Raw genomic sequence first — 16,597 nt, 5'->3', positions numbered from 1 at the left:
AACCGAATTCAAAGGAGGGGGACTGTATATTGTTTCTCAACTTTGCACTAGCATTTAATTAACATAATAAAATGCATGTGGAACCAATAACTCAACCACTCGTGGTGAGCATTGACTCAACAGGAAATGTAACCGTCTTAAAAATCAGCGTCTGTACTCTTAACTGGAGTCACATGTTGTAAAAAAGCGCAAAAGGCAGTGGAGAAGCATTAGGGGAATCTGAGCCCAGCTTTTCTAAAGCCCACTTCTTTCTGAGGGGAGACATCCTGTCAGAACAGTCACAGGAGCACCTGGTCTGACTAAAGCCCTGTCAACTCCACAACAAACTAAAACCCTACGTAACAACTCTGACTAAAGCCCTGTCAACTCTTCAACAAACTAGAATCCAACCCTTGGTTACAACTCTGATTAAACACCTGGGCCCTGTCAACTCTACAACCAACTAAACCCTTATGTACTATGATCCTAAGGCAGCTATGACTCCTGTACTCATCACCATTCCAACATAATGAGAGAGTAGACAGAGAGGAGAGTCAATAAGGAGCTAGTCTTGATTAAAGTGTGGGACATCAACGTTGTTGACGAGGTCATGAAGCATCCAGACTAGGGAAAGTATGTCATGGGGCATCATTTGTCAGGTGTCATGTGAACATTGATGCTGTCTGAGTCAATCGGAGTTGTATCATCATGTGTCTGAATGAATACTTCTGCTCTCTATACTAAACACCAACGGTTTATTTCAAATCAAATCTTATTCGTCACATGCTTCGTAAAAAACAGGTGTAGACTAACAGTGAAATGCTTACGGGCAATTTCCAACAATGCAGAGAGATTTTTTTTTAGAAATAATAGAAAAGTAATAACACGTAATAATAAAAAATAATAAATACACAATGAGTAACGATAACTTGGCTAACTACACGGGGTACCAGAACCGAGTCGATGTGCAGAGGTAATTGAGGTAGGCAACAGGATAGATAATAAACAGTAGAAGCAACATACGTGATGAGTCAATAAAGTTAGTGCAAAAAGGGTTGATGCAGGTAGTCCGGGTAGCTATTTAGTTAACAATTTATCTAACTATTTAGCAGTCTTATGGCTTGGGGGTAGAAGCTGTTCAGGGTCCTCTTACACCGCCTGGTATAGAGGTCCTGGATGACAGGGAGCTCAGCCCCAGTGACGTACTGGGCCGTACGCACTACCCTCTGCAACACCTTGCAGTCGGATGCCAAGCAGTTGCCATACCAAGCAGTGATGCAGCCAGTCAAGATGCTCTCAACATTGCAGCTGTATAACTTTTTGAGGATCTGAGGGCCCATGCCATATCTTTTCAGCCTCCTAAGCAGGAAGAGGCGTTGTCATGCCCTCTTCACGACTGTGTTGGTGTGTGTGGACCATGATAAATCCTTAGTGATGTGGACACAGAGGAACTTGAAGCTCTCGACCCGCTCTACTACAGCCCTGTTGATGTGAATGGGGGCGTGCTTGGCCCTCTGTTTCCTGTAGTCCACGATCAGCTTCTTTGTCTTGCTGACATTGAGGCAGAGGTTGTTGTCCTGGCACCACACGGCCAGGTCTCTGACCCCTCCCTATAGGCTGTATCATCATCGTTGGTGATCATTCCTACCACCGTCGTGTCGTCAGCAAACTTAATGATGCTGTTGGAGTCGGGCGCAGCCACGCAGTTGTGGGTGAACAGGGAGTACAGGAGGGGACTCAGCACACACCCCTGAGGGGCCCCTGTGTTGAGGATCAGCGTGGTGATGAGCTTGGAGGGCACTATGGTATTGAACGCTGAGCTGTAGTCAATGAACAGCATTTTCACATAGGTGTTCCTCTTGTCCAGGTGGGAGAGGGCAGTATGGAGTGCAATAGAGACTGCATAATCTTTGGATCTTTTGGTGCGGTATGCAAATTGGAGTGGGTCCAGGGTCTCTGGGATGACGTGAGTGTGATTATTTGTGCGCGTTCCCAGGAGGCCTGCCTGCTGTGAGATAGATAGCCAGAGCCTATCTCCACAGGTAGAGTTGACTGACTGGATGAAACTGTGCCAGACTGCAAACAGCCGTATTAAAATAAACACAGACAAGAGATAAGGGGTTCCCACGTTTCCCAAGATAAGATGCGACTACGGTAACTTTAATTTTTCCAAATCAGGTAGGTATTTTGCCCGTTTGGCACTTGTTGACTGTGAATTATTTCCTTTTTCAACACCTATCAGCATATTGTCCCGAAATTCCAGCATAAAATGTTTCATTTAGTAAGTGGTAGATAGGCATTGACAAATTCCTGCCTGATGAAAACGCAGCACATTTTCTTCGGCGATAAACAAAATAGCCTAAGAAATTGTTGTTTGAGAAACAAATATTTAAGAGCATAAAATCAGTAGCGAATGAGAACAAAACAAATCTTACCATTAGTGACGAACGTGAAGAGAGCATCGGACAAAGAACCGCTGGAAGAAGAAAAATAAGATTTCCATCAATGGTGGGCTGTTAGCTTCAATGATTACAATTAACAGTGATGCATTGAGGACCTGCCATTGTGGAGGAACACCCATTGTGGCCACAAAGGAGCATCCCACAAATTGTCACCCCTCCCCGTTCTCTTCCCAAATCAGCCTTCACCCAGGACCCTGTGCTTTGTTTCCCCTGTCCTCCTACACTCTCTGTGGAGTCTCTTCTCTCCTCGCTGCCTGTAACTAGGGGATTAACCTGAACACATTAAGACACCAGAGTTGGTGTGAATTAAAGGGGGCTAGTTGGAAGAATTGTATCTTTCAAAGCCATCACTTAACAACCTCTCATTTTCACTGGCTTCCTGAATCTGATGTCTTTGAACAGTTCAGAAAAGCAGATGTGGTGGTTAAATTATATTTTTGGACGATTAGAGAGGCGTGTCAAACTACAAAAGATAAAACGCTTTAATGTGGGTACTAAATTTCACTCGAGTGTCAAAATAATCTAAGTATCTCAGTCAAAATGTAACTGATCCTGCTACAACGCGGATACAGTACGAACAACACACAGGTGTCCATCTTGGTTTGACATGATCCATTTTCATATTACAAACAAGATATTGATATTTTCTTCCAGAGACACTGTTACATCTTTAACGTCAGCCACCCTAGAGGTGGGAAGCATGGGGCTGTGGTTGATTAAGTGAAAGGGATGACCATCTTTTCTTCCACATTTTTCATGTCCAAATCCAGCAGAATCCCATGAGGAAATGTCAAACTTATCTTAACACAATGGCTTAACAGCATCCAATCCTCTCTGCATTTCATTCATACCACCTTAAATACAGTTGGAGTGTTACAGTTAACAACGTGTTCTGACACAACCCAAGTATTCACCCCTTTCAGCAAAGGCCAAGCATTTGGAAAATGTGCTGGGGTTTTACATTTACAACAGAGCAGCACTATACTTTATGTAGATTTGACGACACAGCACTTTTCAAGGGAAATCCACAAATACTCAAGGTCTATAAGGAGCCAGAGAAAGATACTGAACATATTAAATTCAGCAGTGCATGTACAGTATAGCCAGTGAATCCAATTAAGCAATGAAGCAAAGCATTTGTAAATATACATGCCTTTGTATAGAATATGTTAGCATTGCTACAGTGGCTTGCGAAAGTATTCACCCCCCTTGGCATTTTTCCTATTTTGTTGCCTTACAACCTGGAATTTAAATGGATTTTTCTGGTGGTTTGTATAATTTGATTTACACAACATGCCTACCACTTTGAAGATGCAAAATATGTTTTATTGTTAAACAAACAAGAAATAAGACAAAAAAACAGAACTTGAACATGCATAACTATTCACCCCCCCAAAGTCAATACTTTGTAGAGCCACCTTTTGCAGCAATTACAGCTGCAAGTCTCTTGGGGTATGTCTCTATAAGCTTGGCACATCTAGCCACTGGGATTTTGCCCATTCTTCAAGGCAAACTGCTCCAGCTCCTTCAAGTTGGATGGGTTCCACTGGTGTACAGCAATCTTTAAGTCATACCACATATTCTCAATTCGATTGAGGTCTGGGCTTTGACTAGGCCATTCAAAGACATTTAAATGTTTCCCCTTAAACCACTCGAGTGTTGCTTTAGCAGTATGCTTAGGGTCATTGTCCTGCTGGAAGGTGAACCTCCGTCCCAGTCTCAAATCTCTGGAAGACTGAAACAGGTTTCCCTCAAGAATTTCCCTGTATTTAGCGCCATCCATCATTCCTTCAATTCTGACCAGTTTCCCAGTCCCTGCCGATGAAAAACATCCCCACAGCATGATGCTGCCACCACCAAACCACTGTGGGGATGGTCTTCTCGGGGTGATGAGAGGTGTTGGGTTTGCGCCAGACATTGCGTTTTCCTTGATGGCCAAAAAGCTCAATTTTAGTCTCATCTGACCAGAGTACCTTCTTCCATATGTTTGGGGAGTCTCCCACATGCCTTTTGGCGAACACCAAACGTGTTTGCTTATTTCTTTCTTTAAGCAATAGCTTTTTTCTGGCCACTGTTCCGTAAAGCCCAGCTCTGTGGAGTGTACGGCTTAAAGTTGTCCTATGGACAGATACTCCAATCTCTGCTGTGGAGCTTTGCAGCTCCTTCAGGGTGATCTTTGGTCTCTTTGTTGCCTCTCTGATTAATGCCCTCCTTGCCTGGTCCGTGAGTTTTGGTGAGCGGCCTTCTCTTGGCATGTTTGTTGTGGTGCCATATTCTTTCAATTTTTTTATAATGGATTTTAAATGGTGCTCCGTGGGATGTTCAAAGTTTCTGATATTTTTTTATAACCCAACCCTGATCTGTACTTCTCCACAACTTTGTCCCTGACCTGTTTGGAGAGCTCCTTGGTCTTCATGGTGCCGCTTGCTTGGTGGTGCCCCTTGCTTAGTGGTGTTGCAGACTGGGGCCTTTCAGAACAGGTGTATATATACACTGAAATCATGTGACAGATCATGTGACACTTAAATAAAGTCCACCTGTGTGCAATCTAACTGATTATGTGACTTCTGAAGGTAATTGGTTGCATCAGATCTTATTTAGGGGCTTCATATGAAAGGGGGCTCAGCTGGTAGAGCATGGCGCTTGTAACGCCAGGGTAGTGGGTTCGATCCCCGGGACCACCCATACACAAAAAAAATGTATGCACGCATGACTAAGTCGCTTTGGATAAAAGCGTCTGCTAAATGGCATATTATTATTATTACATATGCACACACCACTTTTCAGCTATTTATTTTGTAGAATTTTTTGAAACAAGTTATTTTTTTCATTTCCCTTCACCAATTTGGACTATTTTGCGTATGTCGATTACATGAAATCCAAATAAAAATCCATTTAAATTACAGGTTGTAATGCAACAAAATAGGAAAAATGCCAAGGGGGATGAATACTTTTGCAAGGCACTGTATAAAGAAACGTCAGTGTACAATATGTTAATATACAGGTTCAGTAGGACAAAGGTACAGTTAAGATTAATTTGCTACACACATAATAATAGTTGACATTTACACATTAAGAAAGTGATTGAATGATGAGCAGCGTTCAATATGCATAGTGGGCCAATCAATACCATGCAATTTGTGAAAATCTGACCCATACGTTTCAAAATGACTCAATTTTATTTGCCATTATAGCTTCAATGCATTCACATAGCTATAGGCCTTAGGGCTCTGAAGCCTATTTGTGATATGCACAACTTATCAGGTTATCTTTGCATGTATTACTTCTAAATGACAGAATCCTGTGCCCCACTGAATATTACAGACAGCTTGAGTGATGGCCATTTCTTTAAGACTCAAATCCAATTATTTCTGGCTCATTTGCCTTTACTCTGTTGTCATAATATTAGAGATGCACCACTGTATTACATGTTTGTGTGGCAACTATACGCTGCAGCCAATAATTAGTGATGGCCAATATTATTCTCTCCTCAGCCACCTCAGACCTCCATTATAAACCTCTGTGATTGCCATAGAATAGACTCAGTGTCTCTGACATTAGCGAGGAGCTGGCTCATCTTATTGCTGAAACAGAGCAGGAATGCTAGCCCGCTAGCCCTGCCTGATAAATCCTGTTTTGACTGAGGTAAACTAGCCAAGGTCAGGGGCAGTGGGCATGTGCCATTTATTTAACACTCAAAGCAGAGATGACAAAGAACATGAGGTGTCCCATCATGCAGGTTTGTGTTCCTTTAGGAAAGTTATTGTCAACAATTTCCTTCAGAATCTTACAAAGAATTATCCTAAGCCAGTAGATAATGTTTGTGGACACCAATTGGTACCTCTGCTTAGGCTGCATTTACACAGGCAGCCCAATTCTGATAATTTGACCAATCACATCTGATCTTTTCACAACAGATATTTTTCAGAGATGATCTGATTGGTCAAAAGACACATTTGTGAAAAAAAGATCAGAATTGGGCTGCCTATCTAAACGCAGCCTTAGTAGTAGCCTTTAGTGCTGTTAAGGGAAACATATGATGCCTAACATTCACGTCTACTGCTGTTGTACTGCCTATCCTCTTAATCATGGCATGTCATTCCCCAGTACTCACTCTTTGGACTGGATCCCATTGGCTCTGGTGGCGGGGTAGTGACTCAGGCCTTTTTGGGTCTCCACGGATACCCAGCCCCCTAACTCATCCAGGATAACCCCGGCATGGACCGCAGCCTTACACAGCACAGACGTCTGAATGCAGAGAGATATGATATATTACACAGACAGACAGCACAGATAACAACCATGACTAAACACAGTGAGGGTGGGAGAAGTCTGACCGTGAGCTAGCCAAACTCTGGAACCGCTACCACACAGACACACTACGTATGGCAAAAACAATTTCATCAAGACCGTGTAGGTCACGAAACATTGTGATTGCATTCAGGGACGACGGTAATTGTAGCTATAGGAGGAATGTCAAACATACTTCTCGGTGGTGTGTTACTTAGAAAAGCAGTACCTTGTCACAGATCATAGCTCTGGAAATAGCTAGCTGGCTACCTCTCAGTGAATGCCCCACCTTGCTGCTGAAATGAAGGGCTGGGTCAGGTAGGAATGACCTCTTTGAGAGATAAGAGTATAAAACAGACATTTCCTCCAAAAGACAGGGTTGATGACTTACAATTGATGACTTACAATTAACATGGCAATCACTGGAGCACTGTAAAAATGTATCCGAGCTCTGCCGATAACATTCTCCATTAGGGTCTATCAAGGATCAATTGAAACAAGCACTCAAACACATTAATAGAGACAAAACAATTAATTACTGAAAACATATTGTTATTCAAATGTGAAAAACAAACAAATATAAACTAACTTTAAGATGGGGATAAGGTGAAAGCTCGGTGCAAAAATCAGTTCGGGCTCATTTCAGCCTGCAGCAATTTCCTCCCTTTCCATGTAAAAAGCCATTACAGACAAGCTAGATTCTAGACAGGCTGGTCTGGCAACTAGGTGTTATGGGTGAGCACTGAGTACATATTCTATGCTGGGTGGGGGATGGAGGGAGGGAGGGCTGCTGCTCGACAACTCTATGGCACAGATCCCATAAGCGGGCCAGTGGCTGGGAACCTGAGGACCTGCTTTACAGAGGCTGTCTCTTATCTGGACTAACAGCTGCTCTGGGGTCAGATTTAACCGCCTCATTATTATTACCCTGATCCTTTATATACTGCTGGGCAGGACACCGTAAATACAGAGAACTCTGCCCTGCTGCCTGCCTGTCTGTCTGTCTGTCAGTCTGCCGGTGGAGCAGATGGATACGCTCTGGTAGTTAGTTTATTAGATAATGGTCCCCAGTCAGAGTTATGTCTAGAGACTAATCATGGACTGGTGTTGGAGCAGGGCTGGGTTCAAGGCTGCTGCTGCCGCTACTAGTAGGGACATAATAGACTAGATAATGGCTTTAACACCTCAGCCAAGGACTGTCTGGTTCTAACTGAGATTGGCCATGTGGTAACCTTCTTGTCTATACCTCTGCAGACTATTTCAGAAAAGCATTTACCATTTTAGCAGCAGGGGGAATTAACGCCACACAGTAGGAGAGGAACCATCAACTGTTACTTACTTCCCTACTGTCAATGCCCAAGGGTCATATTCACTAACTAAATAGACAAATTACCTTTCAAAAAACAAAATATATTGCTAAATGATTCATTTACTTACAGTGCTCCTTAACACGGAATGATGACATATGAATTACCTATATGCAGTGTATAAAATAAATATCCACAATGCGAATGGTTATACCAAATATACTCTGAGGAACCATTAATACCATACAACAAACTGCCCAGAACACATACAAAATGTTGTGTTAGTCTAAATGCTAATGACCGTGTCTATTGAAAGGGTGCAGTGGACAGATAAACACCTTCTGTTCCACAGGCTTTATCTCCTCATAATCTAGGCCCTCCACCAAACCCTCACTACACAATAGCCAACGTGGACTAATCAAATCGCTCTGGAGCCGAGCTCTATGGTTCGGTCCCCCAGCACTCGACGCCCATGCTTCTTCCCAGCAGCAGACGGTGGAACGTTGGGAAGTTCTCTGTTATTGTGCTCCTTCAGCAGCCTATTGTTGTGGGGATTGGGCTCCCTGCTGGGCTTCCTAAGCCTGAAGCTGTCTGTCACATTGTCACACTGACCGCTGGTCACTCAATAGCCCTGATCACGCCTAAGAGAGAGCAGACCCTCAGGAGGCCGGGAAGGCCAGTTGGTAGAGCATGGCGCTTGCAACGCCAGGGTTCGTTTCCCACGGGGGGCCAGTATGAAAATGTATGCACTCACTAACTGTAAGTCGCTCTGGATAACAGCGTCTGCTAAATAACTAAAATGTAAAATGTAAAGCCCCTGGTCTGAAAAACCCCTCTCTTTTTCGATACACCAGCAAGGCAGGGCTGGACAGGGCAGGAGGGCTACCACTGGGGTTGATCCCCTCCAGGGGGCCCACATGACATGGATCCAGAGCCCCGTAGAGATCCTATAATTGATTTTATATGTCCTAAGCCCATATGTGGGAGGGCTGGTAAAACTACGGTTCTTTAGTGACTCTGGATGTCAGTGACCAGAACTTCCTCACAGAGCTTAGTTCTTAAGTGCTTAGTCTGTGTGTGTTTGGCTGTTTACCTCAGTATTACACATCTTATGGTATTACTCTCTAGCTACTATTTCCAGGTATTACACTGAAAGGGCGGAAATCTCTAGCTCTAAATATGTGTAAGGAGCCTAAAGCATTCTACAGTACAAGAGCCCTAAGCCAGTTACACAATCACTATTTTTTGTTTTACAGCCTTGCTTCTGTGGCTTGGCCTGTGATGCAACCTACTAAACAGCAAAACCCAGCACTGCTGCTGAGGAAAAATGCACTGCAGTTACATAAACAGATTACCCATCCAATATACCTCCACAACCACTATGTGTGTGTGTGTGTTTGTTTGTTGGGGGAGGGCAGGGGTGACTCAGGGGAACAAAGAGCCCAGTCCACCACCCCCCACTATGAACCCTGAGGGAGAAATGACACAACAAGCACCCTCGGGCAACACAGTAGTGTCACAACAAATCACAACCACTTCCACAGCAGGAGCCAGAAAAAAGCACCAGCAACAAATGGTTAGCCTGGGGCCAACTCCTCATATCCAGCTTTTGGTGTGTCTGTTTCTCTGGCTAACAAGGGCCCATTCAGTAAACCTACTACTACTACTCTAAGCACCTGTGGGTGGAGTACGGTGCTGGTCTAAGTGGGGCCTCTGAACAGTTGTGTTCCTCTGACAGAAGAAAGGACAGCCTAATGTAATCAAGGGTAAATTAACACATGCGTGGCTGACTGGCTGCTTCAGGGGACTAGAAACTGTCAGGGCCACAGTGCTGCCAAGGCTTCGAAGGACACACTGATGCCTCGTAAATAACTAATCCCCAAACCAATGTCTGTGGTTACACTTTCCCCAGGGAGGAGGCAGCGACGAAACAGCATTTCTGTCTGCTTTTACAAACCTGGGAACATAGAGTAAAAAGCATGCAGTAGGCTACCTTTGAGGACAGAAATATAATTTTACTTACATGTCTATAACCCTGGGAAATGTCCCCGGATATGTCACCCGCCACTGCCTTGCATCCTGCCGGACAGTACTTCCTGTGAGGGTAGACAACAATAGACACAGTTCAGTGAGTGATCTCTTCACACCAGAGACACCAACATTACAACACCCTAAGTGGACAAAATGGACTTAGTGGAGACATATTGTATAAGATACTTGAATCTAAATTGTATAAATATTTCAGAATATTGAGGAAATGAGAAGCTATCTTTGACTAGCTGATGGGTAACAAGGGGTAATATTTTCCTTTAAGGCCCATGATCAATCTAATATTCTATTGCCATTACAGTTCATGAAGGCCACAAAGAAAGACATTGACTGGTCTCAGACACACACCCCTACATATGAAACACCCTTACCTGTACTTTAAGTCTGAGAAATGGCTGCCTTTGTCTAAACATGTAAGCAGATCTGAGGAAAAAAAACAGGAGAGAGAAGAGAGACAATGAGTGGCTTCAGAGTAGAGCAGACAGAGGAAACCAGCCATGTGAGCAGAAAGGACCATAACAGGACACTACTAGAACAACAGGATGAAGACCCTGGTTCCTTCACTCCCTCTGGGATAAAGATTAATGTACACCCACACACACACACATTGCTCTTACATGCTGACCAAACCGGCCGCGTTGCGTGCGTGAGTGTTGCAAAATAAATGTACACATACATGTTATTAATCATTTCATCCAAACTGCTCGCACGCGTCTGCATTGCCAGGCACAAAAATATCACTTTATTTTAGACACTTGACGTGCTTCAAGTCCCACCTCTCCCATCTACTCAATGTTTTTTAAGAGCGTATACCCATGTGGGTGATTGAAAGATGAATAAAGTCCACACTCCAGTCCAGTTGGTGGCGATAACACACCTTAAAGTTGGTTGCCAACCGCCATATAAAATCCACAGAAGAAGGATGAACGAGGAGAGATGAATCAAAGAAAACAAACTAGGTTTCCCCTTTTTATCTGTGGATTAATTGTCAGAGTAGAGAACACACAATTTTGTACGACTCAAAATGGGTCAAACGTCTACAAAGACATAGCAACAAAAAAAAGGACCATATGCATTTCAGGTAAAATAACAACCCAATGGCTATCTCCCAGGACAAAATAGCTAGCAACAGCAAGCTAGCTAAATGTCCATGAATGTTTCATGTGTGTTTCGACCTGTCACCAACTTAATATAGTTGGTTCACAGTTGGTTTTGGTATTTTAACCTGCGTGTCATGAACACGTCTAATGGGGATAGACAAAATCAACATGCGCACGATGGCGCACGCAGACGGTTTGGTCAGCATGTTAGCGACCAACTGTCATCTACATTATGCTTTGGTTAACAACAACAACGGTGGAAACAGGCATATCCACCAAAACCAGTTTGTAAACTGACTCCTATAATCTCCTGGATCAGCACACTGTGTGTGAATGGTGTGTCTTATTCAATATGGTCTGATTAACAGCGGTCTATGCTGTGTTTGAAAACGATGCCTGTAGAAACAGCCCCAACAGCTCCGGGTTCACCCTGCGCAGAGAAAAGAAGAGGAAAGGCAAGCCGTGGCATGTGGCAAAGCTGATTGGTTTACCAGTAGCACTGACTGTCCGCCAACCAAGAGGGACAGAACAGGACACAGATGCCACATTCAGACTTCAATATTAAAACAGCATAACCATTAGTTTAGGTGTAGTTCTAGATCTGGAGGAAGAGCCTCAAACCTCTGTTGTCCCCAGTGGAGTAGGAGAGAAGGAACCCTCGGCCGGAGATGTGACGCCCGCTGCGGAACTGTACGATGACCTCATTTGAGTCTGTGTGCATCTCTCTGGGGTAGGACTTCAAGCTGCCACAGAACGTCCCATACACTGCAACACGAGAGAATGACAGGTTTATCAAAACAACCATTGACCATTTTGACAGCAATGTGACCTTATTTCATATTCCACCACAGTGTTTTCCTTAAGTGCCCACTTCATAAATTAACTGGGCTACTTTTCATTTTAAAGTTTAAATTCACTAGTCAGAAAAGTCTGTATAGCCCTCTCCCGCTAGAATGAATGATATGCATCGTCTTCTATTTATAGGACAGGTGCCTGTCAGTCACAAAGCGAAACTGCTGGTTCGTCAGTCTGCTGGCTGTCCTGTGTCTCTGTACCTGTGCAAAATTTGTGCGCTGTGGTTGGTTGCAGTCAAATTTATTTTCATGATGCTTATTTATCGTCTCCTGTGAGTGAATTTACATGTCCTATGTAATGTACAGTGAGGGAAAAAAATATTTGATCCCCTGCTGATTTTGTACGTTTGCCCACTGACAAAGAAATGATCAGTCTATCATTTTAATGGTAGGTTTATTTGAACAGTGAGAGACAGAATAACGACAAAAAAATCCAGAAAAATGCATGTCAAAAATGTTATAAATTGATTTGCATTTTAATGAGGGAAATAAGTATTTGACCCCCTCTCAATCAGAAAGATTTCTGGCTCCCAGGTGTCTTTTATACAGGTAACGAGCTGAGATTAGGAGCACACTCTTAAAGGGAGTGCTCCTAATCTCAGTTTGTTACCTGTATAAAAGACACCTGTCCACAGAAGCAATCAATCAATCAGATTCCAAACTCTCCACCATGGCCAAGACCAAAGAGCTCTCCAAGGATGTCAGGGACAAGATTGTAGACCTACACAAGGCTGGAATGGGCTACAAGACCATCGCCAAGCAGCTTGGTGAGGAGGTGACAACAGTTGGTGCGATTATTCGCAAATGGAAGAAACACAAAAGAACTGTCAATCTCCCTCGGCATGGGGCTCCATGCAAGATCTCACCTCGTGGAGTTGCAATGATCATGAGAACGGTGAGGAATCAGCCCAGAACTACACGGGAGGATCTTGTCAATGATCTCAAGGCAGCTGGGACCATAGTCACCAAGAAAACAAAATTGGTAACACACTACGCCGTGAAGGACTGAAATCCTGCAGCGCCCGCAAGGTCCCCCTGCACAAGAAAGCACATATACAGGCCCGTCTGAAGTATGCCAATGAACATCTGAATGATTCAGAGGAGAACTGGGTGAAAGTGTTGTGGTCAGATGAGACCAAAATCGAGCTCTTTGGCATCAACTCAACTCGCCATGTTTGGAGGAGGAGGAATGCTGCCTATGACCCCAAGAACACCATCCCCACCGTCAAACATGGAGGTGGAAACATTATGCTTTGGGGGTGTTTTTCTGCTAAGGGGACAGGACAACTTCACCGCATCAAAGGGACGATGGACGGGGCGCCATGTACCGTCAAATCTTGGGTGAGAACCTCCTTCCCTCAGCCAGGGCATTGAAAATGGGTCGTGGATGGGTATTTCAACATGACAATGACCCAAAACACACGGCCAAGGCAACAAAAGGAGTGGCTCAAGAATAAGCACATTAAGGTCCTGGAGTGGCCTAGCCAGTCTCCAGACCTTAATCCCATAGAAAATCTGTGGAGGGAGCTGAAGGTTCGAGTTGCCAAACGTCAGCCTCGAAACCTTAATGACTTGGAGAATATCTGCAAAGAGGAGTGGGAAAAAATCCCTCCTGAGATGTGTGCAAACTTGGTGGCCAACTACAAGAAACGTCTGACCTCTGTGATTGCCAACAAGGGTTTTGCCACCAAGTACTAAATCATGTTTTGCAGAGGGGTCAAATACTTATTTCCCTCATTAAAATGCAAATCAATTTATAACATTTTTGACATGCGTTTTTCTGGATTTTTTTGTCGTTATTCTGTCTCTCACTGTTCAAATAAACCTACCATTAAAATGATAGACTCCCACTGACAAAGAAATGATCAAACATACAAAATCAGCAGGGGATCAAATACTTTTTCCCCCTCACTGTACATATACACACACACACACAGTTGAAGTCGGAGTTTACATACACTTAGGTTGGAGTCATTAAAACTAGTTTTTCAACCACTCCACAAATTTCTTTTTAACAAACTATAGTTTTGGCAAGTCGGTTAGGACATCTACTTTGTGCATGACACAAGTAATTTTTCCAACAATTGTTTACAAACAGATTATTTCACTGTATCACAATTCCAGTGGGTCAGAAGTTTACATACACTAAGTTGACTGTGCTTTAAACAGCTTGGAAAATTCCAGAAAAATGATGTCATGACTTTAGAAGCTTCTGATAGGCTAATTGACATCATTTGAGTCAATTGGAGGTGTACCTGTGGATGTATTTCAAGGCCTACCTTCAAACTCAGTGCTCATAGGAATATCAAAAGAAATCAGCCAAGACCTCAGAAAGAAAATTGTAGACCTCCACAAGTCTGGTTCATCCTTGGGAGCAATTTCCAAATGCCTGAAGGTACCTCGTTCATCTGTACAAACAATAGTTGACAAGTATAAACACCATGGGACCACGCAGCAGTCATACCGCTCAGGAAGGAGACGCTTTCTGTCTCCTAGAGATGAACGTACTTTGGTGTGAAAAGTGCAAATCAATCCCAGAACAACAGCAAAGGACCTTGTGAAGATGCTGGAGGAAACCGGTACAAAAGTATCTATATCCACAGTAAAATTAGTCCTATATCGACATAACCTGAAAGGCCGCTCAGCAAGGAAGAAGCCACTGCTCCAAAACCGCCATAAAAAAGCCAGACTATGGTTTGCAACTGCACATGGGGACAAAGATCGTACTTTTTTGAGAAATGTCCTCTGGTCTGATGAAACAAAAATAGAACTGTTTGGCCATAATGACCATCGTTATGTTTGGAGGAAAAAGAGGGGTTGCTTGCAAGCCGAAGAACACCATCCCAACCGTGACGCACGGGTGTGGCAGCATCATGCTGTGGGGGTGCTTTGCTGCAGGAGGGACTGGTGCCCTTCACAAAATACATGGCATCATGAGGAAGGAAAATTATGTGGATATATTGAAGCAACATCTCAAGACATCAGTCAGGAGGTTAAAGCTTGGTCGCAAATGGGTCTTCCAAATGGACAATGACCCCAAGCATCCTTCCAAAGTTGTGGCAAAATGGCTTAAGGACAACAAAGTTAAGGTATTGGAGAGGCCATCACAAAGCCCTGACCTCAATCCTATAGAAAATGTGTGGGCAGAACTGAAAAAGTGTGTGCGAGCAAGGAGGTCTACAAACCTGACTCAGTTACACCAGCTCTGTCAGGAGGAATGGGCCAAAATTCCCCCAACTTATTGTGGGAAGCTTGTGGGAGGCTACCCGAAACGTTTGACCCAAATTAAACAATTTAAAGGCAATGCTACCAAATACTAATTGAGTGTATGTAAACTTCTGACCCACTGGGAATGTGATGAAATAAATAAAAAGCTGAAATAAATCACTCTACTATTATTCTGACATTTCACATTCTTAAAATAAAGTGGTGATCCTAACAGACCTAAGACAGGGAATTTTTACTAGGATTAAATGTCAGGAATTGTGAAAAACTGAGTTTAAATGTATTTGGCTAAGGTGTATGTAAACTTCCGACTTCAACTGTATATCTCTATCTCCACACTATGAGGTTGGAATAATACTGTGAAATTGTGAACATGATGATAATGCTGTTTGAAAAGACTGCCTGAAATTTCAGCCTGTTTTGGTGGGATGGCATTTTGGCCTGCCTGGTGACATCACCAGGCGGTAAATTAGTTAATAGACCAATAAGAAAAAGAGTTTCAAACCTGTCTGCCAATGACAGCTAGTTTTCAGTTTCCCCCTCCCCCTCAGACCACCCCAGACAGTCCTAGCTAAATTCTTGCTTGAGAAATTGCTCTTTGCTAAGAATCTATTTTTGTTTTTTAATTAAAATGGTCAAAAAGAAACAATCACAGTAAGGTACTTAATTGTTACCCAGAAATGATTTAATATTGAGATAAAAACGGCTGCATTGGACCTTTAATAAAATACATAATTTGAAGAACAAACATTGTGGCAATCCATATCTTGCAGTAAAACTGTAAATATGACTTTAATCTCAAGAGCAGTGTGGTCACGATACCAGAATTTGGACTTCGATACCGATACCAGGTTTAGTATCACAATGCTCAATACCATCACGATACTCATACAAAAACGATACCACAAAAAAGAAAAAATACATATTAGCCAAAGTCATTTTTTTGAGACAGCCAAGTACGCATTAATTGTAAAATCTATTTGACTTTGTTTTTACCAATCTAACTAAAAAACAACATAATGGTAATCATTTATTTGAATGGTAAATCTCTATTGATAAACTGGGCAAATCAAGATGTAGCCTAGCTCTATTCACAATACAGGTGAATAAATATTATTCAATAGGAGTGTGTGCATGAATTGAGTTATTGAGCTTATTTTAGCTGATTTCATAGGGCTACAGATGACAAATAATCCCCTCCATTTAGGACTTTTATTGTACTGATTAACAACATTTGCATAGAAGATGCAATCTCTTTTCTAAAAGTGTGCGCTCCCTCTTTAAGAAATGAATGACGTCATTCGCCAGGCAGAATGTGTCTGTGGAATCTG

At 43.0% G+C, this 16,597-nt stretch overlaps 1 protein-coding gene across 1 annotated transcript in view; it reads right to left on the bottom strand.

Moving 5' to 3' along the window:
• LOC311107100 (discoidin, CUB and LCCL domain-containing protein 1-like) overlaps positions 1 to 16,597 on the bottom strand; it is a 47,699-nt gene that overhangs the window by 8,289 nt on the left and 22,813 nt on the right. Inside the window, exons 3-7 of the mRNA XM_084149573.1 lie at positions 11,809 to 11,952; positions 10,459 to 10,510; positions 10,062 to 10,134; positions 6,556 to 6,689; positions 2,415 to 2,455 (exon numbers count right to left, since the gene is read on the bottom strand). Of these exons, the coding sequence (XP_084005699.1) occupies positions 2,415 to 2,455; positions 6,556 to 6,689; positions 10,062 to 10,134; positions 10,459 to 10,510; positions 11,809 to 11,952 (444 nt within the window). The remainder of the gene's footprint in view (positions 1 to 2,414; positions 2,456 to 6,555; positions 6,690 to 10,061; positions 10,135 to 10,458; positions 10,511 to 11,808; positions 11,953 to 16,597) is intronic.

Source organism: Coregonus lavaretus (genome assembly GCF_964263955.1).
Source record: "Coregonus lavaretus genome assembly, chromosome: 31".
NCBI classification, from domain to species: Eukaryota; Metazoa; Chordata; class Actinopteri; order Salmoniformes; family Salmonidae; genus Coregonus; species Coregonus lavaretus.
Note: the sequence above shows the minus strand (reverse complement) of the source record. Positions and strands in the feature narration are given on the sequence as shown.